The following is a 26,254-nucleotide window of genomic DNA, read 5'->3' on the forward strand; positions in this document are numbered from 1 at the left end:
TTTTTTTACAGTTATTTTCAGTGCACTGTTTACTCTAACATTCAGTTTTTTAGCCCCGTAGTTGGTTTAATACAAGGACAATCACAGATGAAACGTGCAACCATTCCTGAATGTTAAATTAAGGTTTTATTTTCATGGTTTAAACATAGCCCCACTGGGCAAGCACCATCAGCTGCATGTGGTTGATGTTGATTTCAATAATAAATTTAGTGGTTTTCAGTGAAGTCCCACTATGTTATGAATTATTAGCGACTTGTGCGCCCTGCCTAGAATGAAATTTTTGAGGAAACACTCCACAACAGTCGCGCTTAATTAAATTCTGAAGATTCGTCATACGTGTCGGAGATGCTGTGCCTCTTGAAGCCATGTAGGCCAAACCTTGCTGCTGTCACACAGATGACAGCGAAGGCGTTATCTTCATCCCAAGGTGGCTGCAGGGTACTCTTTCCACTTGTGCTGTTAATGAGCCAATCCACATCAAGTGTTCTGTGTTTCTGTGTTCTGTGCCTCCATTTACGTCGCATCCTGAGTGAGTCTCCATGGCCTTGCATAAGTGCCTTCCATTAGACAGCCACGCACACACACGCTCACCAGCTCCAGCGCTCATCACCAGGGAGTGTGCAGAATAGTAAGTAAAGGGATCTTGATATTAAGAAAGACATTTGAAAACAATTATTCAAATGGCTGTCTGCCTGTTGAATCTCCTAATCCCACAGTGAGGCACTCAAGCAAACACTCAGCGGTGTGACCCCGGCTGAATTAGCATGGAGGAAAAGAGGAGCGCGCAGCTCTGAAGCCTGAGATGCTAAAATGTCTAGACTGCTCTCTGGTTTGTCACTCTCATGCTGCCTTTGAAAGGAAAAGGCTTTTTAGAACATGAAGCGGAGGGGACAGATTTCCTGTAGCTTTTAGAGGTTGTCATACATGGCATTTCTCAAAATGTCAAAGGGACGGCTCCTTTATCTCTGCGAGACTTTGAATGTGTTTGGCAGCCGCTTAGCAGAGGGCTTCATCCTGACCCGGCTCTGACACGCCAGCCGAGCGGAGTTGTTACATCCAGTTTTCTTCAGAGTTAATAGATTATGTACAGCATCTTCACAGCCACCACATTATTTGGTACACTTGTCAGTCAGCGGCTCACACTTCCAGGAAATGTATCAGTTAAATGTAAAGCATTCAGACGTGTGTCATCCTGGTTGCATTTGGGCAGTGGAGCAAGATTTGCAGCCACAGTGTACCAGCCACAACATTAAAACCAGCTGCCTGAGAGAGCAGTTCTGACGTTTTGGAGCATGGATGGGTGTCCTGTGGTGTCTGGCGCCTGAATTTTGGCTGCAGATCCGTTGGATCCTGTGGTTTGCCGAGTGGGGCCTCTGTGCATCATCTCACGGATGCTCGATCACATTAAGATCTGGGGAGTTTGGAAGCCTGGTTGACTTCTTGTCGTGTTCCTTGAACTGGTTCTGAGCAGTTTTGGTGGCGTGGCAGATCCTGTTGGAGCTCATTCTTGATGTTGTCAGAGTGTCTTTAGTCTGCGCCAATCTTTAGCAAGGTAGTACATGTCCAAGAGACATCCATGTGAATGCCAGAACCCAAGGTTTCCCAGCAGAACATTGCCTAGAAACAGAACTTTACCTGTCATTGGTCAATGTTGTGATTAATAGGTGTTCATTTATTATCAGTAAAGCAGTCATAACGTTGGTCCTCGGCCTGTTTCTGACACCAAAATGGGATGAAGGATTATGTTTTCTCCTGGCATCCCATCCACACTTTCTACTTCTCGTTTATTTGTCAGAGACCACGCACAAAAACATGGATCTCGTGGAGAAAAGACGCCATGAAGCTCATTTCCATCTGCAATCCCTGGGCAATTCAACACAATAATACATACAAAATACAAAATAAGAAGATATGATGCAACGTATACACACAGTCTAACAACGTCACACTGCTAATCCCATCCCCACGACACAGATACCACATAAAGGACACACACACTTACTCCCCCATTCAGTCCTGTCAGGTATAAAGATGCTACGTCTGTGTCTGGTTAATGTGGACAGCATTAGTGTCTTAAAGCCCATTTTTTGACATTATGAGAAACAGTGTGAAAAACCATATGTTCGCAGGTTATCAGGGAGCTTATTACATTCCTTATGGTAGCTTTAGAGACATCAGAAACCCACTTACCAAGCATCAAGGGTGTATTAGCAATAACGCAATGACAAATCCAATGAACCCATCCTGTCGACTCACAGGGTGGACCTTTCTGTATCATTATTCTGCTGGTTTGAAAATGTGTGGCTGATTTACTACAGTTTCACAGCTTTCCATTGTGTAGCAGGGAGAACTTTTACAGTGTTTGATTGGAGTCGTGAGCTGGTGTGCTTGAGCTGCAGTGAAAAAAGAGGCTGTAGATCTGCAAGGCAACAAAGTAGAGTTAAATCTAAGTCATTCTAAAGCAGAATTGGATTACTTTATTGGAAAAAAAATCTAATTATGCAACTTTGAAACACAGTGATGGATTTTTAGGGATTTAATCAACGACTGGAGAGGGATTTAAAAGTGAAATGGCAGCAAAGGCTGAGCGTATTTGAGTGGTTTTACTCTCTAATGACTCTCAAAGCTCTGGTAATCTGCTCTGAAAAATATCAGGTCCTTTAAATGATGGAGTTGCTGAATTGTAAACTATTTCGTCATGATACTTTTGTTGATTCCACTTTTAAAGTCCCTTTCTGGCTGTCGATTTAACCCTTAAAACTCATCTCTGTGTGAAAGTTAACTATTTTGCTGGTTTTTTCCCACGGAAATAATCCCTTCTTGATTGGTCCTTTACACTGTTGCATAATCTAGAATGTGCAGATCTATATAGTTTCTGCCTCTTTTCACCGCAGCCTGAGCACACCAGCTCACCTGAGATTTTGCTCAAATGTCGTAAAACTACTGTTTGCTGCACAAAGTTTAACTGGGGTAAAGATGTCTGACTTCATAGTTGTTGAGTTTCTTGTATTTCTAAAGATAGCTAAAGTAGGGGAAATAAGTATTTGATCTCCTCCATATTTCATGATTTTGGCCTCAAACAAATAAAGTCTTTCTTTACTTTGTTTTAACTGTAAGAGACAAAATATCAACAAAAAATCTAGAAAAACACAGCGTCGAACAGTTATTTCCAGTTGATCAAGGGAGTAGAAGTCTTTGATTCCTCCGCCAAACAAGTTTTAGTAGCTGTTCCTAATGACAGACGTTTCTTGTGGTTGGCCACCAGGTTTGTAGATCTACAGTCTTTGGATAGCTCTTTGGTCTTGCCCACTGTGGTGAAGTTTGAAGATGCAAAGCAGGTATTTGGGTTTATGTCAGATTATTAGCTTCTGATGCAAAGTGGGCTAATATGTGTGCCTCTTGACCACCTAACCAATCTGTGGAAGCCAGAAAACAAATACTTTTTTCCCTTGATCAATGAGAAATTAATTTATAACTGGTAAATAACGTGTCCGTGTAGATTCTCAGTCATCCAGATCATTGTTAGCCTTGGAGTTTCAGTAGGAATCAGCTGAACTTCTCTTGTAGGTTCTTGGAGTTGTTTCACCTCTCATCCAAGAGGCTTCTTCAGTGTGAGATAATGTAGTTTTCTGGATGTTTTTGTTGGAGTGGACAGTTTGGTGAATATACACTACCGTATAAGTTTGGGGTCGCTTAGAAATGTCCTCATTTTTGAAAGAAAATCAATCTTTTTCAATGAAGATAACAATAAATTAATCAGAAATACAGTGTAGACATTGCTAGTGTGACTGGAAACGGCTGATTTTTAATGGAACATTTACATAGGAGTACAGAGGAACATTTCCAGCAACCAAAACTCCTGTGATCTAATGGTACAATGTGTTAGCTAATGGTCCTGAAAGGCTAACTGATGATTAGAAAACCCTTGTGCAGTTATGGTAGCACATGAATAAAAGTGTGAGTTGAATTGTCTGGATGACCCCAAACTTTTCAACAGCAGTGCATGTCATAAAAGAAGAGAACTTGGTAAATATACTCGCTTAACACCAGAAAGCAGGGCCTCACATGGCCGAGTTGTGGCCGCGTCTTCAGTCTCGTACCTTCTCATGGTCAATGTCTTCCTCTGTTAACACTCATTAGGATCGCAACTCAATCCCAGAATAATAAACGTCTTCACGACTCGAGACCGAAACACCTCACTGTTCACAGACAGAAAGTCGGATGTCATTTTGACGTCGCCACAATTCCCGCTCGTTATAAACGGACCGGTGTGAAGTTCAGATGACTTTAGGTTTCCTCCCCTTCCAAAGCCTGAATCTGCGGGGATATTTTTATGAGTCCTAGCCAACCCATTTCATCAGCCGCCAAAATAGCCGCGTTCCTATGAATACATCCCATTTCCATTCCGAAAGGCTGCAGCTGTGATTGACGTGTCCTTGTTCTCTGGTTTACATTAGATGTGAAAATAATTGGCACCTGCACTCCTGCACATGCTCTGAAGCCAGGGAGAAAGCACAGCGCCAGAGGTTTCATTTCACTCCGCGGTCTGATCTCCTCCTATTCACTCCAGATGTGGAAGCGAGCACTCGGATATCTATCTCAAATAGCTGCGAAGATTAATACAGAGTAAAGATGTGTCGTATCATTTTCCACTGTTGCCGACAAGTGCCGACGAGTGGCTCTGCATTGATATTTCACACGGACGCAGAAGCCCTCATACATATAGAATAGAGTGTGTGTGCTTCTACCTTCACCTCATCCTCTCCCAATCTCCTCTTCCTGCTTTACACACATTCCCTCTGGCAATCTCCCTAGCTAGTTATCATGAGAGCGAGCCTATTGAAGTACATTAAGCATCCAGTATCCCAGCCGGCCCTGATAGATTGGATGTGATCTTGGCGGTTTAGCGGGTGTGCGATGCCCGGGGAGAGTAATTGCTCGCGTAATTGCACTCTGGGGAAAGGTAAAGCAGTGTGGGCCTAAATTCATCCTCCTACCTGCCCCCAGGCTGCAGCGTGGACGACCCCGGTCCCAGCATCCGCCCGTCCTCGCCCCCTTCACGGCGGCTAGAAGAGGGAGGTTTGCGGAGCACTTGAGGCTCTGTGGTGTCATGGAGGTGGCAGCAGGTGGAGCAGGTTGGCGAGGGGCGCTGAGGAGACAGATGGAGGAGGAGATTAGGATCAGTAAGGAGGCGTCCTGCTGGTGAAATGAGAAGGTGCGTAGAGGAGGAGGAGATGGAGACACAGAGGATATGAAAGACCGAATCAAAGTGAGGATAGATGTGTGTGTCCTGCAGCAAAGTTCCTCATAAAGATACGGAGAATGTATTCACGACTTGTACAGTGTTTGATTGGAGTCGTGAGCTGGTGTGCTCCAGCTGCAGTGAACGTCGAGTGAAAAGAGAGGCAGAGGTGTCAAATTCATTCAGCCCAATTTGATCTCCAGTGGGCCGGACAACTAAAATCAGAACAAAATAACCTATAAATAACAACAACTCCAATTTTTTCCTTTGTTTTAGTGCAAGGAAGTATGCTCTGAAAATGTTCACATTTAATCAACTATCTTTTTACAAAACATTACGAACAAACTGAAATTTCTTCAGAAAGATAAATTCAACTTCTACAACATTATGCTTCAGTTTATCATTTACACATCACAACTTACAGATCACAGAGTGTCTACAAAGATGGAAAACATTTAGCCACAGCTATCTGGAACTGAATGGTATCGTATTTTACTTGGAAAAAAAGGCAAAAATTAACAAAAACAAGACAAAATATTACAAAAATTAGACATAAAACGCCAAAAACGAGAAACAAAATGACAAAAAATTAGAAAAACGACACGAAACAAAACAAAAAGACAAAAAATTTAACAAAAAAGTTACAGTGACAAAAAATGGACAAACGACAAAAAATTACACAAATGAGACTCAAAAGACAAAAGCGAGAAACAAAACGACGAAAAAATAGACAACACAAGTGAGACATAAAGGAAATGCAAAATGACAAAAACATGACACAAATGAAAAAAGCCAGGCAAAAAAGGCAACAAAACTACAAAAATAAGACAAAATATTACAAAAACGCAGCTCTTTGGTTTTAGTCATGACTTGTAATTGACGACCAACTAACTAGAGAAGAAACCCAGATAGAAGGAGCTGGAATGCATTACTAACATCTCTGTCATTTCCAGGCAAAAAAAAAAGACTTGTCAAATACAAATTGACTACATGTTTGTCTTGCATGTGAATATTTGAGTCTAAACTGCCCATAATCCGAAGTATTTGAAGTATTGATTTTCTTTCTCGTATTCTGTTACCATATAAACACTGTTCAGTTTTAGTCTGACACTCTGGGAAGAAAACAACCTTAAAACAGGCTTTTAGCTCCACATTTGGCCTTCCCCTGCGGATGGAGCCGCTCAGCTGTCAAAAGAGACGTCTAGTTTGTTATCACATGACCCAAGCATAGATTTTTAGGTGCTGTGATAGCAGGCGGTCATGCATGTCTCTGTTCAAGGATGGTCTCAGGTGTCCGATGTGAATGGCCTGTTTTATTTTTGTCCAGCCATCCAGGAACTCCCGCTCGATGGCTTTGATCCCTTCCCAGCCGAGAACGCTACAAGAAAGAAAGTAGAGACTCGCAAGTTAAGAGCGGCACAGAGGGACGTTGAAGTGAGGTTGAGGAATGCCGTTTCCAATAAATCTCCCACTAAGGCAAGGAGGAATGTCTTTTCAGATGTATTTCTTTGTTTCTTTCTTACTTGTGTTTTTACTTCCATTTCTGTGCTTCACTTTATGAGACAATAGAGTCAAACATTCCTCAGAAATAAGCAGATTTAGAATAAATCTGCAAAATGCAAAACTTTAAAGCAGATGTGTCAAACTCAGGTTCCACATTCAGCCCAGTTTGATCTCAAGTGGGTCAGAGCAGTGAAATCATAACATAGTAAGCCTTAAATAGAAACAACCCCTGATGCTTTCTTTGTTTTAGTGCAAAAGAGTACATTCTGAAAATGTTTTACATAATATTATGAACAATATGAAATTTCTTTAAAAAATAAGTTCAATTTTAGCAATGTTGTGCCTCAGTTTATCATTCACGTCAAATATATTACAAAAGTGAGACATAAAATGACAAAAATGAGACAAACGACACAAAACAAAACAACAAGGAGGCAAAAAATTTGACAAAAAAGTGACGGAGCGCCAAAAAACGGACAAACGACAAAAGCGAGACAAACAAATGACACAAAAAATGACAAAAATGAGAAAATGACAAAAAAGTAGACAACACAAGCGAGACAAAAAAAATACGAACAACGCACAAAACAACGAATACAGCAAAACACAAAATAAGACAAAAACACAAGCGAGACAAAAAGGAAACAAAACGATAAACAACGACAAAAACAAGACAAAATATTACTATACTGACACACAAAATGACTAAAGAACAGCGAGCAATATAATATTTTTCTTTATGATTAAACAAACTTTTGGTCTAGAAATTATTTTAAATTTATAGTTTTACAAATTTGCAATCTTCAAGTAGTGTCTTCTCTGTCATTTTTACGCTTTACAAAGTCATAGATTTTATAACCAACATCAGTTCTGGTCATAGCTACATTCGTTTTTAGGATTTAACCGTTTAAATGCCTGTTTGTGTACATGATACCACTTGATTTTGCCTTTTTTTTTGTTTTAATTACGCAAAGGCTACATTATGTCCCATAAAATAAGTAAGAAGTCACAATAAAAATCAAAGAATAATGCTGATTGGTTGCCAATCATCATATGTCCTTGATGGGCAACAAAATTCAATCTGACGATATTTTTTGTCCGATTTTTTTTTAAAAACAACTCACAGTGAGAACCTTACAGACAAAAATATCCACATATAAACTCATAAAAATATATTATTTTATTATATTATTTAGCACTTTTACTGAGTTAGGTGTTAAAACCAGCATCAGTGCTGATTAATATTTATTTATTTTTAGTATTTAACCACTTAAATGTCAGTTTACTTACTTTTATTAAAATAACAACACAAAAAAATAATGAGAAATTATTTGTAATTTATTTTATTTTCACAATCTGGGATATGTTGATGTTTGGCACCAAATTTGGTTCCCATAGAATATTTTTTTTGTCTTTTTAAATGCATTTCTTTGCGTCTTACCTACTTGTTCTTCTACTTCCATTTCTGTGCATCGCTTTGTGAGACAGCTGTGCCAAACAACACTCAGGAATCAAGCAGATTTAGTTTGCAACGTTAAAGCTTTTTCTATTCCAACTAGATTTGAGTAAATTGGGGCTATTTTTGGAATTTGAGCAAAGCCAAAGCGGCACAAACACACAGAGGCTGCTTCAGAATGCAAATGTGAGTGTGAGAGAGGTCAGCTGTCAGGTCCAAATTATTCACTGATGCAGAATCAGCGAGTCGCTCTCTCTCCAATCCATACGTGTGATCTGCACATCACATGTTGCTCAGCCCCTTCCTCTGCCTCCCAGAGAGCGACTCCCTCTGTCACAGGAAGATATGAGGAGGTGTGTTACTGCTGAGGAGGAGGAGGAGGAAGCTCACAGGGACAGACAGATGCTGAAGGATAAAGACACGCAGCTGAGATCTATCAACTACGAGGCGGGCGAAGGGGTGGCGTGCTCTGACAACGACCCTCATCCTCACATATCTGCACCACCCTCGGTGTGAATTTCATTCCCATCAGGGTGCATGTTTTCCTGTCTGAGGTCTTTGTGTTGTCGCCGCTGTGGGTTGTCTGCGCCGGTCTGTGTGTGCACGTACACGTGTCTGTCCTTAACCTTAACCTGTGCACCGCATGCATAATGCCAACCGTGCACTTACTGTAATTGCTTATGTTTTTTTTTTTTGCCATACATGCTGTGTGAAAGTGATGCTTGTTTTTGTGTATTTGCATGTATATTTATTGTGTGTGTGTGTTTGTCTGGCAGCTGTTGCAGAGTGTAGCAGAGTCACGAGGGAGAGGATGCGGTTATGAAGAAGAGTTGAAGGTCGGTGCAGTAAATGAGGTCAGCCTGAATAAATGAGCGATAATAAACACCAACATAGCCGCTGTGAGCGTATAGAAAGCATCTCCAAACTCCTTCCCTCGCTCCAGAGAGTACATTCAGCTGTTCACATCTGATGTAGGTGGTATCCTATAGCTCTGCAGTTTAAAAAAATAAAAAATAAACGACTCATCTTCCTCGCACAAGCAGAACGAGAGCCACAAGGCAGCCAGTTTTCCCACACAGATTTCCCAGACAGAGCAGAAGGTTTGTTTTTCATGCCAGCTCCACCTCTGAACTGCTGTTGTCTCTAAACCAGTCTATCTTCCTCCACTACATTTAGCTCTGTCATCTGCCCTGCCAAGGTTTCTGGAGGTCAGCGCAACAGAAACAGCTCCATCTCTGCTCTCTTTTTTCTTTTTTTTCCCTGTCTCTGACCAGCTCTGTAAAAATCTCCCCACTGTATTTGTTTCTTGTTTGGATCCCGTATCCTGCAATTACAATTCTAGTCGAAAGCATGCTGTAATTTTGCAATCCGGAGGAAATATGTCTGCACTTTCCTTTCCTTCAGCCTGCGGACGGCTTTGACGGCCCCTGCATGATCACTCATCTCTTCTGCCGCAGTGCCCTTGAGCATGACAGCGAGTCACTTCCAACTTCAGGCCTGCAGTTCTTGTAGAAGCGACTTTTCTGTAATTCTTCATCCTCCTTTGCCGCTTTCTCCTCCGTCTCCGTCTCACTTTCATTTCCGTTCTTTCTCCGGCTGTGCAGGAACAGCAGGCGGTTGTTGCATGGCGCGTCAAGTTTTCCCCTCTCTGCTGCTGCAAAGTGAAATATTTTCAATGAAAAATATTAAAAATCCCTTTTGTCCCTTTTATTGGTTTGTAGCACTGAGATGCAGTTTGAGGAAAAGATGGATCACTAGTGCAAAATATTAACCCTTAGGTGTCCATAAAGAGGAGTTACACAGAGGACCTTAAAGACAAAAATGTCCTCGTCCAAAAAAACGACCATTTAAATATCATATATTAATATTATTTTCCATTTTCATTGAGTTAGATTTTAAATCCAGTGCTGGTACTGATTACAACTACTAAATATTTATTCATTTCCAGGGTTTTAACCGTTTAAATGCCAGTTTGTTTACATGATGTCGCTGTTTTTTTTGGTCTTTTATGAGGAAAACATACAAAAAAATGTAGACTTTTTCATGATAAATAGATTTTCTGTTTAAAATACTCGCAATAGCATTGATTCTAGTGCATTGTTGTTTTTGTGTTGCGCTGAGGACCTTCAAGACAAAAATACCCACATAAAAACTGCCATAAAAATAATGTATTATTATTGTTTTCACTGATTTTATAACCAGCATCAGTCCTAGATGATGCCATTCCTTTTTCTTTTTTGGGGGGGATGAAAAAAAGACCAAAAAAATCAATCATTTTCCATTTACGATGTGATAAGTTGATTTTTTATTTTTATTTTATTTTTTGTTAAACTGGCAGCAACACTGATTCTGATGCATAATTATTTATGCGCCGTGTCAGATTAAACAAAACTCCCATTCAGGACCTTAAAGACAAAATTCGACATAAAAACTACCATCACAATATTCAATATTAATATTATTTTCACACTTTCACTGCGTTATTTTTTTAACGAACACTTGCCTTAATCATAATTACCAAATACTGATTATTTTCAGGATTTTTTCCTTTTAAATACTAGTTTGTTTACAGGATGACACATTTTTATTTTAAAAAATCCCAAAAAATACATTATTTTCTGTAGAATAAGTGGTGCGTTGATTTCTGATACATCACAGCCTGTGAAATGAAGATGATTGATAACAACACTAGTTCTGAAACATCATTTTTCGTCACTGTTTTGTGAACTGAAAACCTTAAACACCAAAATATCAACATATTACTAATTTACATTATTTTCTGTTTTCACTGACTTCAGTTTTTAACCAACATCAGCCCTGATTATCCTTATCAAATATTCATTCATTTTCAAGATTTAACCCCTTAAATGTACTTTTTTGTAAGAGAAGGCTCACATTTTCATGCACCTTTATGCCATTTTATACTTTATGTGACTTTATAGAAAGAAAAGGAGCAGTGGGTATAAAATTGGGCCCTTCGACGAAACTGATTTTTAAAGCAACTGTTAATTCCTGAGCAGGAGAGGCTGGAGTAGCGTGACTTATTCTCTGGTGCAATGAAATCCAATAGAGCAGCTCAATAACCTGCTAAAGAGAGGTGCAGCAACAACATTTTGGTTCCACTGTGTGGCTCATGCCCTCTTCCTGCCACATGGGGGCAGTACAGCCACAGCTTTGACAGTCCTGTGTGTGTGAGTGTGTGTGTGAGTCAGTGGCAGGACCAGGGCCTCAGAATAAACCATGTGTGGCCCCTCGGCTGGGCTCCTGTCTTCCAGCTCGTCCTGCAACTCATCAGAAGCTCCAGCTTTGATGCGGGATGCTGCGGCTCTTCCTCCGGCTCTGGTGGGGATGGAGATGAGACCACATCCTCCCACACTTGGAGGGGGGGATTCTTTCTGTTTTGACAGATGCATGGGGTGAGGTCTGTCCAGCAGTGGAGCTGTTTTCCTCAAGTGCGCAAAAGCTCTCCAAAACTTTCTCTCTAACGCATCCAGCAGGAGTTCCACTTGGAGCTCACAGTGCTCCTGAAGGCATCATAAACCCTAAACACTCCTATAGGATGTTGCTTTGCTGTGACATTTGCATAATATTGCATCCACAGCCACATGTGATGCCCTGGAAATGCATTGAGGGCGCTCTTGCTCTTCCATGAGAGCGCACGGTGGAGAAAGGTGCTTTTAGAGAGGAGGAGGAGGAGAAGTGGGGGTTCTTCTTCTTCTGCGTTTGAAAGAAGGCAGAATAGAGCGCTAGGGAGTCCAAAGGTCCGAGTCAGGAGGTGGAGGGGGGGCCTCCCTGAAACTCTTAGAAGGAGGGAGGAGAGAGGAGGTACTGAAAGGGACTCGATACCGCCCCCACCGAAAAAAAAAAACGCCTGGAAGAATTGCGCTCCGTCAGTGCGCCCTGCCTGCCAGTCGGAGGATGGGGATTTTTTTCTCTCTCCATTCATCCACGTCCCCTTTTTCCCTCCTCCTCCTCCTCTCAAACAAGCCAGTCGGTCTGTCAATGTGCTGCGAGCATTAGGGCAAGTCAAAGCAGTGGGATTTTGAAGCAGAGAGACGGATGAGATAACGAACGAAGCGCCGCGTCCTGCTCTCCAAACGATGCGCAGCTTTGGCTAGATTTTTTTTGTATTATTATTATTATCAGCATTCAACAGGGGACTGATGCTCACAAGTCACATTTTATTCGCTTTCTATTTTTTTAACCACTTCGCAAGTTTGCCGTCGGCCTGTTTGTTGAGAGTGGAGATGCTTTTCTAGCTCTTTTGGTTTGTTTCCTCTCAGTTTTGATTTCTTGGATTTATCCTCCATTTGGATCTTGATTTTTTTCATTCCACTCTTTTTGGGAAGGATTTACAACCCATACTCCAGCTGAATTTTATTATTTTTCTCACAAGAAGGATTGTAATGCGCACTGACTGAGCCCGCCGAGCATCAACATGTCTTTATGAAGATGGAGCTGTGGACACCAATGACATCTTTTCCGTTTTAAAACGTTTCTCTGTCTTTTTTTGGCCTCATCTCCACCGTGTCCTTTCTAACACACTGACAATATTCCCTCCTCAGTCCACCCTGACATGTTGGAAGGTAGATATTCTAGCGAGGAAACAAGGTAATGGGAGAGAAATCACACAGAGTCGGCTCAGAGAACAAGGGAACATTGTTCGGAAAAAGACAATTAGGGCGCACCGAAAGGCAACAGAAATAGCTCCTGGGTGGCGAGAATTCTCACAAATTCTCATTCTGTTGGAGTTATATTCGAGCTGAGGAGAGCTGCTTTGGGAGAAAAAGGGGACGACTAATGACAAATTAATGGGAAAGTCATGGGATTGAAATAGTACGAGCGTGGACGCGCAGAAAAACGGCGTTTTTTTGGAGATCCAGACGCACGGATTGAACAAGTTTCTCCTGCACGTTTTCGCTGTTTTTCCCGGTGTGATCCTGTGCAAATTGCTAAATTTCGGATCCATGAAGTTGTGTAGAGCAGCAGCAGGCTTCCACTTCACACTTTGACTGTCTGTACCTTTGAAAAAAAAGCCTGATCGGCTGCAGTCCATTGTTTTTGAGAGTCTCCTTGCAGCGTCCGAAAAAAAAAAAAAAACAGAACACGAGCGAATATTGGTCGTTTCTGTTTAAATGGGGCTGCACATGCTGGGTGTCAGGGTTGAAATGGCGTGTCGAGGAAGTGGGAATGGATTGGGGATCCTGCTGGTATTCTTACTGGATTTACTGGCGACGACGGCCAGCAATATGGAGCCCATCTACTGGAATTCCCTGAACGAAAGGTAAGATTTTTTTTCTTTCACTGCTCGACTAATTGCAGGTTTGAAGTTTTCCAGCTTGAGAGAGAGAGAGAGAGAGAAAATGTATTTGTGTTTAAGTGCATGCTCTAAATGCAACTCCTGCAAATGCAACATGGCACACAAACCAGCACAAAGTTGGATTCTGTTGCAAAGTGCAGGCCCACTGCAGACTCTCTCCCATGAAGCTTTCCATTTGTGCACTTTCCTCCCCAAACAACAGCAGTCCATCTCTGTTGTTTGCAGTTGAGCAGGAGTTCAAACTAAACAGTGCGATCTGATAAATGCACTCTGTTTAACAGCTGGTCACCCTCACATTGATCACTGTGGATAATCCAGCTGCACTTTCTTCCTTATTGGCCAGAGTGTGTGTGTAGAGCTGCAGGGAGAAGGATTGAAGCTGTGTGTGGGATAATAAAGACTTGTGTGATGCTCTTAATTGCAGTTGCTGGATGACCTTGATTAAAGTCCAGGCCTCGGCCCTCGGGCCCCCCTCAAACAGCCAGTGTGCCCACTCGGCCACGCTCATTTGCATTTTTTCTTCCTTTCCTCTGGAGAAGGTGTCAGGCATTAGCTCAGGAAATGCCATTTTAAACACCTCTCTGTCGTCCGGCCTTAACTGCCGACACCAGCTTTCTCACACCTCTGCCAATTTCCCTGTGTCTGAGTGGATGTGTGTGTGAGCAGGGGGGGGCTGGAGAATAACAAGGCAGCTTGTATGGAGGTGAATGAGGGGGATTTTTTTATTTATTTTTTTTTGTAGTGACACCGGGATCTATTTCTCTGCATTCCAGGGCACACATTTGGTAGGACGCTGCAAACTATCAGCATGGATTCTTGCAAGTGTGTAGAAACACAAAAGCAAATTTAAGCTCCCTCATGTCCCAGTCCTTCCTCGGCTCACACCCTTGCCAGAGGCTTTTTCCAAACCTAACAGGTTTTTAATGCGTCCGTGTGCTGTCGGCGATGGCCTGCCCGCTTTCTCCACCTCCCCACAGATGTGACTTGTGCGTGGGCCCCCGCTGTGGAGCCAGGCATGAAGCCCTTAATGAGGGCTTTTTGTCAGCAGTGGGTGGATTCACCCAACAGGGAGTAGAGTTGGACACGGGAGGGTAATTTCCACTGAGAAGCTAACAGCCGGGAGCTTTGGAGGCCTTACAGGTGATTCCACGCCATTGTCTCTTAATGGAGTTCAGTGTTAGGTGGGCGTCAGGGCTTAGCGAACGGGCCTGCCTGGCAATTAGAGGGGTGGTGGCTTCGACGCCAGACTTGGTAGTCATTTCCACAGATTTGCTCACTCATATATTCAAAATACAAAGCCTATTGTACACTATGAAGCTTATTCTTGAAGCTTACTATTCATCGTTAATCAGCTTAGTCATTCATCCAGTTTATTTCCTTGGCCTCTTTACATACTTTCATGTACTTGTTTCTCCTTGCTCTCTACATGACAAGAGAGGTACTTTAGCATCGGCTGCCTCGGGGCAAAATAGTATTTGGCCCTGGGCTGAAATATGTTAAGAGCCCGTGCTTGTCCGAAAAGTGAACATCTTCCAAGGACGAGCCCGTGGAGCCCACACACATCTGGTTTGTACCGGTGAAATGAGGCGAAAAGTAAAGCAGGAGCAGCAGCGTGTATCAATCAGGTGCAGCAGCAGCAGCAGCACATGCATGGTTCACATCTAGTCTGTGTAGCAAATGGACTGTCACGTTGTTAACCTCTAGACCTTCACTGGATGTGCTGCTTTGAAGTTCAGACCGTCCACCTGCAGCCTCCCTCCACTTCGCCTCCCATCTTTCTTTCCGCCTGTGTGAGCAATCTACCTTTCTTCCTCTTCTTGTATTTTTCTCGTGCATCCTCCGTTCCCCTCGTCCCCTCTTCTTCCTCCTGTCACTTTCCGTCTGTCTCTATCTTCACCTCGCTCCGTCACTCTCTCTCCCCCCTCAGTGCAGTGACCAGACGTAGCAAATTGGAAACATGTGTCACATCCAGCCACTAATTATGGCGCTACAGCAGCCGCTGACGCACCCAAAAAATGTGTTAGGAATGACAGGGGTGAAGAGGCATCCATGGGCGCACTTGCCTCAGACTCCGCCGCCGGATTAATTCCTGGAAAACATGTTAAATAGAACAAAATGCAACATCAGAACGCTGGGAGTCATGCGCCGCTACATCCACGCTTTTATTGACTGCTCCATCAGTTGAGATTCCTGCAGCCTGACAGAAAGAAAGGAGACAGAAGGAGTGTTCAGAGGAGGAATATAAACAGAGACAGGTGCCGGGAGGTGAAAAAGAAACAGAGGGAGCGGCAGGGAGAGCAGAGTGGGGGTAGAGACAGTCCTAACCCTAAGTAAATCAATACCAGTTAAGTCTCAAGTGCCAATACAGGTTCTGCTTGAGGAAGAGGGAACTGAACCAGAACGATCACCTTGGGAGGATCTTCCCCCACCACCACCAGACTTACATTATCCTTATCTCAGCATCTCCTGTTATCGGCCAACACGGCTGCCCTAATGAAAGATCGAATCCTGCATTACTGGTGGAGGCGGGTGCTATTGTGGCAGAGCCCCCCCCTCCCCCCCTCCTCCCCCCTCCTCCACCCCTCCTCCCCCCCTCCTCCACATGCACACACACATGGGTTCAAACACACACACAGAAAATGAATTCAAGTCGAGCAAAATGTTGGCTTTGGTCACTCCTCTGATCACGGCATATGGAGTTTTGTAGTTTTTGGCAGTTTTGCAAGTTTGATTTCAGCGTCTGTTGTTAAGGCCAAAACCTCTCGTTCACCCCTCCTTTTTCTTTTTCTCTCTTTTCCATACTTCAGTAAACGACTGTAGATTATTGTAAACGCCTGCTGACGGTGGGCGTCTCCTCGCTCGCCGCTCGCGGTGACTTGTAATACAACTATTCCCCCTAAGATCCACATTAAAATTTAATCCCCCCCTTTCCAGTTTCTCAATAATTCATTAATCGCTGGCTAATTGGTGCCGGATAAAAGACTAGCTAACTAGGCTAAGTGTTTCAACTACAAAAAGGGAAAAAAACTGGAATCGCTAGAAATCTTCTTGGCGAGGGACACTGAGTAGAATGAGTGTTAGTGGGTCAAACGGGGTGTCGCAGCAAAGGAGCAGCATTCCAACACCCGACTGTTTTCGACTCCACGCCCGTTTTCACCCAGGCTGCCGGGTTTCCCTTCATGAATAATGCACACACTGAGGGTTTTCTGGGCTGTGTGGATAAGTAAGCAGCAGCCTGGTAAGCCTACGCGCATCCTCAGGCGAAATGATTAGACAATATCCACTGGGTAGGTTTTTTTTTGTTTTAGGAGGGAGTGTAAACAAAAAGAAGGAATGTAGTGGTGGGAAGAAGAAGAAGGAAGAAAGAATATGAACCATATTGCTGGAGCTGCCTGTTAAAGCATGCAGGCAGCCTCTCTTTCTCTTCCTACCTCCCCTCTCCCTTCGGTGAAAAAGAGGAGTGTGTGTGAGTTTACGAGCTGAGAGCAACAGGAGCTGTGAAAAGGGGTTTCAGCTGATGTGGCAGAATGGAAAGGCCAGGGGAAGGAGGAAAAAGAAGGCAGCTGATCGGGCCAGAGGCTGCAATCTTTTCCCCCTTTTTTCTTCCTTTCTTCGCAGGGCACGCAGGTATGCGGCTCGAAAATACAGACATGTGAGGAGACAGATCTATCACAGCGCTGCACAGATGCCTGCACACGTTCACATAAATGAGCCTCGGGGGGGCCTCGACCTCGCCTCCCGTGTCTGTCGGACACATGTGTAAAGGCTGTGTGGTCCGAGCGTATCTTCTTTGTTGCATGTGCGAGTGAGCATTAAACACGCCGCCACCTCCAGACACTAAACACACACTTACATCCACATACACAGCAGAGGTGAGGAAATTGGCAGGCGTCACGCACCGTTGTTCCACTCGGAATTCATTCATTATTTTATCACTCGATTATGAGTTTATTTGGCAGGGGGCAGCGCACATTCATCAACATCATAACAGCTATAAAGCGGCGGTGTAAATATGCTGGGGTTAGCTAAAGAACTAATTTACTTCCTCCAGTCCCCCGGGCTTTAAGAGTGACTTTGGGATTTTGGTAATTGTTAAAAGTGCTGATGAGGAGGATGGAGGAGATTAAAAAACGAGTTCAAAGGGTTGTGCACGCACAAAAACGTACATGCTTACACGCTCGCAAGGCTGGTAGTGGTACCAGTAATCCAGGACGGAGGGCTGGAGGGGTCATATGTGTCCCAGCATCACTGGGCAGATTGCCCTCGGGTGGCTGAACCCAGAGCCTCTCAGTAATGCCAGCCAACACACACACACACACACACACACACACACACACACACTGGCCTCTCATTAGCTTGCTTCACAGCACACCCTTCCTAAGCAGGATCATCCAATCCTCCTGGCAGCATTTGGACTGGGCCAGGTCAATCCTCCCCCCCTCCTGGGTGACACACAGGCAGACTGCTAGATCGAGAAGCTTGTATGAAAGTATGTCTAGCCTTTATCGGCGAGAGGGTTGTTCGGTGTAAGTTCACCACCTCGTCTATCCTTTCTTCTGCTCGCCCTCCAGCCTCTTTAGCTCTTCCTGCGGCCCTTTTTCCTCCGACCTCCTGCTTTGCTCCTCGGTTTAAAGACTCCCGACTCTGCTAACATCTCCACGAGTCGGGCTTCTGCGGCTCCGGCATCATTCCAGATAAACAAGAAAGCAGCGGGAGGGAGCTGACACTATTGTTATTTTGTGTGTCTAGATTCTGGTTTGTGACGGAATGGGCTGGCATGTGAGCGTTTGTGCCGCGAATACTAAACTGCACGCTGAAATCCCTGCGCTCCAAGTTGAAAATCTCGTTCTTATTGAGGTTTATCTAAACATATGAAAGAAATTCTTTGGAAAAATAAAATTCAAGTTGAGTTTTTCTTCGTGTGTTTGCTGATTTTATTCACATTTTAGATTTTTAGTGCTTAAAGTAACCGCTAATTACAATATTTTTGCATGTTTTTGCTGTTTTTACACCTGTTCTCCCCTCAAGCTACACCGAGGTGGAGTCCTCTTTTGCATCTCCCCACACACGGCTACGCAGAAGTTGTAAAATGCAAAACAAAAAGATAAATGTTGTCCCAGCCCGCCAACGTTCATTCCAGTTTCAGCCCCTATATCCCGTCACTTTCTTTGGCACTGAAGCTCCATCACTCTCCCCTCGCTGTCTGCCAGCCGACGTCAACGCGGTGCTTTGATTGGACTCAGGCCTGAAATGGTTTTGTAACTGAATGTTAAAGAGAGAGCGTATACGAGTCTACACAAGAGAGACAAATGAGCGGGCTCGCCAGCGGACAGCTGCGCCTTGTCACCGCCGAAGTTTCTGCAAACATCTTCGACCGATATGAGCGGCAGGGCAAAAAAAAAAATGGAAGAAGTGGGTGTTGTCAGGGTGAGATGAGGCAAAGATAGAGGAGAGCGGGGAGCTGACAGGCTCGCTGAAGGAAACAAAAATCATGAAAGACAGTGAGGGGAAGAGAGAGATGGATGGTTTGGAAGGCCGGCCAGGTTTGACAGTGGTACCGGCTGATGTGACACGGCTCAGAGTGACGGATGATCTGTAGGTCACCACCATGACTAGCTGCTTCCTGCACCGCTACAACCGAGCCGGCCCCCTCATTCCTCATTACTGACACGTCCCATAATATTTATCCCTGTGAAGTCCAGCATGAAACCTGGTAAGCTTTAAAAGAATTCATTGACTTTTTGGGCAGAATGAGCTCTTTGATCACCGTAGCATGGAGCGATTAAGACACTGGCAGCTGTTTCCCCTCTCTGCATTGACTACAGTTCATATGATAAGATGAGATGCTGCGTGAAACTTCACTACGCAGGAGGCGGAAATAATGCCTCATAGCAGAACAATGTGTTGATAGAGTTAATTTGCCAAAAGGTGAATCAATTCCTTTTAAAAGAAAGCAACTGTTCCGCTGCATAATCAATATTTGAAGTTCAGTTCGCTCCGGGATGAAGTGTTGTAATTTACATATAGCAGCGAACCCACTTTATCTCTACTTGGATCGCCTACTTCCTCTTAAGCTTTCTGCTTTTTCTACGTGTGCTGATGTTAGTACTGTGTGTGTAGGCGGAGGCAGCAAAAATAATAACACAAACGTAACTTTTCCTGAGCCGTATAAGCTTCTTATTCAAAAGTCAACTGGCATTCGGGTCCATTGAGGCTACAGCCGAATGGTGTCTCCGCTTGATGAATTTCCTCCTTGTGCGACTGTTTGTGAGTCTAGTCTTTGGTTCCACGAAACTCACTCCAAAACCCAACATTTACTGGAGAGCTCTCCTTTCATTGTGCTCCATTGTAGCCGAGGTGGAACACGATCTCACTAAGTCATGTCGAGGGTAACAAAAATACGCCGTCAGACATGAAAATGGGCCTAAAAATGCGAGGCACAGAGCTGGTGGCTGCTTTTTGCGAGTGATGAAGTGGCTACAGGTGGAATTCTCTTTAAATATCTTCTTTTATGGTTGTATTTTTGGCATGAGGAAGCTGTTATCCAGAGATTTGCAGAAACACACAGAGCCGCAAAAAGTAAGCAGACATGAATCATGCTGCCTGCAAGGAGCCTGGTATCAAAGCAGAGCGACTGTTCAGCTCCAGAATGACGCATGGCTTCATTTGTGTGTGATTGGAAGGGTCGTGGGTCCTCAGGTCGTTGCGGTAGATGTTCGGTGAGAGATGTGGAGGCCTGTTACTCCAAAGCATCTTAGCTTGAAGATAATCTTTCCCCGTTGAGTTACAATGGGTCAGAGATGATCCTCATGCTAAGGAGCTTTGGTGGGGAACCCCGTCCTGGTCTGCCCCGCTGCAATAACAACCAGTCATCTTGAAACCTGGCTCGCTAATAGACGAACTCATTTATTGCTCCATATATGCACAGGCCCGACTTCTCCACCTCAGATCTTTTGCAATATTCTCCGTGCCTGACTCTCACCACATTTGATTATTTTTCCAGGCTTCACGCTTTCTTCTGCTCAGATGCTTGCGTGTCTCGGTGTGTGTGTGTGCACATATGCATCGTTCTAATTAGGAGTTAAAAGACCGTACAGTGAGCGTAGTCCATCTGGCTTTGGCATTAGCCCATCGTTGTTATAGTCTGTGGGGAAACTGACCTTGGCTAGCTGCGAGGGGGGAAAAAAATCATGCTCCATTTCCTGGCTTCTGCATAAAGTATAATTTAAGTGGAATTGATGTTAAAAAAGCAAGATTATGATGGAAATGTAAGATTAAGATTAAGTATTCTGTTTTGGGATGCATGTTTGGGCTCCATGTGCAGGCTTCATGTCAGTTTATTTCAGTTTAAATCGCAGGCCGAGATGGAATTTGGCAAATGCCATATGTTTCTGTTTAAGTTGATGTGATTTAAAAACTTCTCACTTGCGACTGAAAGGTTTTGTCTCAAGATGTTGGGAAGAGAAGAAAAACAGTGGAAAATACTGTGTGCACCGTTCATATTAATTTCAGTTTTGGCCTCAAATGTTGTTCTTTTAAAGGAATAGTTTGACATTTTGGGAGATACGCTTCTTGCCTGCAGTTAGATGAAAAGATACACTATACAGAGGAGAGTCACACAACTCGGAGAATCCTGAATATATCTGTATCTATAGGAGACTTCTGTAATGTCAAAGATAACAGTTGTATGACATATATCCTGCCCTTCTCAACAAAATGCCAATCACTTGCCTCAGTTGCATTGCTGCAAGAGCAATGTTGCTAACTGTAGACATATAACCTACAGGCAAAACCCTTTTAAACCCCATTTTGGCGCAAAATCACCAAACTTTTCAAGTTTTTCCTCATTCATGTAGATGGAATAGATAAACTAATCTTGAAGAACTCTTTGTACTCATATTTGCATCTTAGCATAATTCAATTCAATTGAGTTTAGCTGGCAACAGTGGAAGAGAAAAAAAAAAACCTTTACCAGAAAGAAACCTCAGGCAGAACCAGGCTCAGGTAGGGCTGATGCCTGACTCCTGACTCAACTGGTTGGGGTGAGGTTATATTGGAGGATAAAGGGTTGTCTGATTTGTTTAATTCTAAAATGTTGCAAAGATTTCTGTTGCAATCTCTTTTGCATGTTAAGCTAATTGCTAAATTGCTGGTTGTAGATGCATGCTATCAGCTAGCTTTACTGTATATTTTGTTAGGAAAATCACTCTCAAATCGGATGACGTTTTCCTCAGTTCTACGTTTTAACTTTACCAGAATGTGATATTTACCAAACTGACCTTTGAATCCATAAGTGCAGCTAAAGGATCTTAGTAAATACTTCAACATGGTGCTGCAGATTCAGTCCTTAAGTTCAAAACTAGTTAGCTGGTGCCTAAAGTTAGCTAATATTTGCTAACTTTAGGCACCATAAGCCAGATCTAGTTAGGCTGTAGTATAATCCCTGGGTGTATTTACTTGAGGAAGCGTTCATCTTATTACTTCAACTTTTCACTTGTAAGAAGAACATGTGATAGAGTTGAGTTGAGGAGCTACATTGTTCTCCTGGACTGAGAAAATGATCCTGGCTGCTTGAACTCCTTTCAGTCCTGCAATGGATAAACTCAAAAATGCGTGGTTGTCAAAGTGAAACAGGTCTTCCTGAAAAGCAGACGTGCTGCCGATAAAAGTATTTCAACCTGAAGCGATGATTTAAGGCCGCATGCTGAAGTAAACCAGCCTCCAAATGGCCTTTTTTTTTTTCTTTTTGCAGCATATGGAGTCCACTGTGGTGCTTTGTTGTCTAGCACAAGCAACTCTAACCAGATCCATCTTGTATAGAAAAGAGCGGTGAAGTGGATTGTTGTTGCCCCGTCCACATCCCATCATCCGATACCCCGGCTTTGGCTATAATACATGACTGTGTGTGAAGCGACAGAACTCTTTTCTAGCGGTTTTACCCTCCTCTGCTCTGTCTCTCCTGCCTTTGTCCTCATGTCTCAGCGCTAACACACACCAGCATTCATATATATACTCTGGCAAACACACATCCAGGCATGCATGCACACAGTGGAGGGCTTGTATACACACACACACACACACACACACACATACTCATGCATGCACAGATGAAAAATGTTATTGCTCCCAGTGCTGGAAAAAGTCCAAGTGGAGGGGTTGAGTTTCTTCTGAGGTACGCTCCACCACCACCACCACCACCACCAGCAGCCGCCGCCTGCCCTCCCTCCCTCCCTCCTCCACCCTTCTCGTCAGTATCCCGTCTTCCACTCCTCTCTCCCTCCTTCCTCCTCCCTCGACTCGCCGTGAACAAAAGAGCTCCCCTCCCAGAGCTTCCACTGAAAGCCCTCACACACACTCGGCTTCACACTCTCTCCCACACGCACTTTTAGCCCTCTCGTCGTCTGCAAAAAAACCCAGTCCACTTCTCCGGCGCTAATCCCCCCCTTCATTTCTTTTGTCTTTTCCTTTACTTTCTCTCTCTCTCTCTCTTATTGCCTGGCTCACCACCAGGGTAAGTTTCCTTTGCTACATATCCAAGCAGTTATCATGTTACAGCTGGTTGGCAGACAATAAAATTTATGCCCTCTTTTTTTTGTGTCTAAAAATTGCTCTCATCTCCTCCTTTTCTTTTTTGATCCGTAGCCTCTGTTTCTTGTCATTCCCTCGTCACTGTCCGGCCGTAAATAGACTCCCTGTAGTTGAGGCAGAATGAATAATCATGATTGCCCCATCAGTGTGGTGTCAAAGTAGTTTGAGAGTTTCCCTCCACGCTCAATTCACGACGCCCTTCTCTCATTAGCTACCCCGTCCTGTCACCTCCCTTCCAAAAAAACATCACTCTTTTTCTTACTTCTTTATCGGTCTCCATTGGATGGCAGCTGTATTGCAGGTCCCCAGCCTCAGGAGGGGGAAAAACACAGATGGAGCAGCCTTCCTTTCTTCTTTTCTTCCATCCTTCCATTCTTTCTTCCCTCCTTCCCCACAAAGAAAGCCAGAAGAATGTTCAGGGAGGGCGAAGAAGGGAGGGTGAGACGGGACAAAAGCCTTTTTCCTTTTGGACAGAATCTCTCTTGTTCGCTTGATGGATGAGTGGCACCGCTGTGGGTCACCGTGCCGAACATGTGCTCTCCTGTACCTGGTGTAAATGTACGAGGGATGCTTATTTCTGTTCTGATAACGTTCACAACGCTCCTGACTGTGTGGTCTTTTTGAAGAGAGCGCATCCGTCCTTCTTGCTGGCTCGAACACGCAGCTGCTCTGGTGTTTGTGTTTGGTTCCCTATTTTGTGTGTTTCAGTAAAGCCACTGGTCCCAGTTAGGCCGAGCCCATCTGGAGCCTCGGTCCTGGGTGGCCGTTATATACGTGTGTACACAGCTGAGCGTTGCAACACATCCAGCCTCTGAGGTGTACTCTGGCACTGAGTAAATCGCACATATTATCTGATTTCTTGAAGAATTAATGCAGCCGCTGTATTACGGCCAAACAATCCCGCTATCATGCTTAAGTGCGGCAATTCAGCTGTATTTTTTAATGTTATCTCTTTTTAATCAAAACCTCGGCTTTCTCCTTATGTTTCCTCTTAAATTTAATCACTCTTGTGACGGGCGAGCTAACTCCATTATGGCGGTACTTAGCTAGAACAAAAGAATTCACTCAAGGTCTTGTTTAAGTGCTTCGGCACCCTCATGATGCCCTTGCATGCTGAATAGACGGGGTTTTTATATATGTGTGTGTGTCTGCTTGTGTATGATTGTGTGGATGTCGGGCATGCGTCATGCGTGGGTGTGTGCGCTTGTGTAGATGCCCTGCGTGGGTTTGTGTACACCCCCCCCCCTTCCTCCCCTCCTCTGCTGCCCCCCCCATCCATCACCACATTAAGCATTATTTGCAAAACAACACAATCGTGCGAGCACAAAGCCACGGTTTGATGAAGGAAAAAAAAAACAGACACCGAGAGAGAGCATGAAAACAACAGAAACTGGCCTGTACCACTTGACCCTATCGAAAGGGGTGGGCGGAGGGGGTGATTAGGTGGTGATGAGGTGATGTGGGAGGGTGGGTGGGTTGTAAAGCCAAGGGGAGAGATAATCCCTCCAGTCATGGCGGCCCCCCTGTGCTCGGGCTCTAACGTGGCGCGCTGGGCTGTCAATCACTCAACAAAGCTGTCTGTAAGGGGATTATGAACCCGCGGACCCTCCCCTCGTCTCCCTCACCCCTTCTTTTCTCCCTCCTTTTGCCTTTTCCCCTCTCTTCTTCTTTCTCCCATCGCCATCTCTCGCATCCCTCCCCTCTCCCTCCGTTTTTTCCACCTTCAAACCTGCCCGTCGGTCCCCTTGTCCACCGTCCTCCCACAACAAAGTGCGTCTTTCTTCCAACACACATTTCGCTTCGCTGTGTGAAGCTTAGTTTATCTCCAGCTTTCCATCCGTCCCCCCTCTGTCCTCCGTAAGCCCCATTTCTGCTCCCGCTAAAGCCCTTTGCGCTCTTTCTCTATCTCTTCGTCCCACCCGTGCGTTATTTCTCACCTAGACAAGGGGACAGGTGTTTGTGTGTGCGTGTTGACAGGTGTCCTAAACTCGGACTGAGGAAATTGGCCTCGCACACAAAAGAACAAACTGCCAGTGTGGTGCTACAAACTAATTGCACTGTCAAGTTAAAAAACTGCAGACAACACTGGAAAAAAATGCCCCTCTCAAAACAAGAAAAAAAATTATTTCAAGGAACTTTCACCTTGAAATAAGTGGAAAAAAAATCTGCCACCAGAACAAGTGAAAAATAGCTTGGTAAGATTTCTTGAAATAAGATATGATATTTAGAATATTGAGATCTTAAAATTAGCTGGGAAATCTTATTTTAAGCTATATTTCACCAGGATAGTCAAGCTTAGGTGTCTTAAAATAGGCCAGACATGCTAAAAAAATAGTTTTCCACTCAAAAATCGATTTTTGCTTTCATGTAGCCTCCTATTATTTTGAGTTTTCTTGTAAAATACAACTCAAAACAAGATAATTTCAGGATTGTTTGACTTAACAAGATATTTAAGATGCATTGTCTTTGCACAAGTCCCTCCATCTTGCTGAAATGTCACTTCTTGAATGAATTTGTCTTAAATCAAGTGGGATGAGGCATTTTGACTACAAATAAGGCAAGTAGACTTGGTAAGATTTTGAGTTTTTGCAGTGAACAACACAAATTGAAGATAACCTGACTGTTTTTCTGCATGCAAGCCACCGTTTTCCCACCTTTTCATGGCCTCATAATATAGACGCACCGAGCTGTCGTCTGGCTAAATGTCACCTTTCCCATAAATGTGATAAATGGCTGGCAGCCCTATCTTATCTCTGTCCTTAAACATGCTGTTTTAAACCCAAGCTCCTGCAAGTGCTGACAGAAGCCCCTCCCCCTGTGCCGCCTTTCCTCGTCGGCTATCTCTAAATCTATCTGTCTGTTAGACGTCTGTTTAGTTTAAACGTCCGTCAGTGCAAAGACGAGCGCTCACTCCTCGCCTCCTTTAACCGGTTCTCCCACCTGTGGTCCTGTTTTATCTCCCCGCTGTCTCCTTTTGTTTTTAAGCTGACTCCCCACTTTGCATGCGCCTCCTGCCTTTTCCCCGCTCAACCGATAATCTGTGGAGTTTGGCCAGCAGGTCGCGGAGAATCGCGGCACTTTAACTTGTTAATCTGCCTCAATCCTGTGAGTAATCGCGCTGCGTTAATCCAACAGTCGGCAGTCA

At 43.9% G+C, this 26,254-nt stretch overlaps 1 protein-coding gene across 1 annotated transcript in view; it reads left to right on the forward strand.

The window, feature by feature from the left end:
* Positions 1-11,896: 11,896 nt before the first annotated feature.
* Positions 11,897-26,254, forward strand: part of efnb3b (ephrin-B3b) — an 85,430-nt gene continuing 71,072 nt past the window's right edge. The window contains exon 1 of the mRNA XM_022194020.2: positions 11,897-13,485. Within this exon, the coding sequence (XP_022049712.1) occupies positions 13,337-13,485 (149 nt within the window). The 5' untranslated portion in view covers positions 11,897-13,336. The remainder of the gene's footprint in view (positions 13,486-26,254) is intronic.

Source organism: Acanthochromis polyacanthus, chromosome 23, assembly GCF_021347895.1.
Source record: "Acanthochromis polyacanthus isolate Apoly-LR-REF ecotype Palm Island chromosome 23, KAUST_Apoly_ChrSc, whole genome shotgun sequence".
Classification (NCBI taxonomy): domain Eukaryota; kingdom Metazoa; phylum Chordata; class Actinopteri; family Pomacentridae; genus Acanthochromis; species Acanthochromis polyacanthus.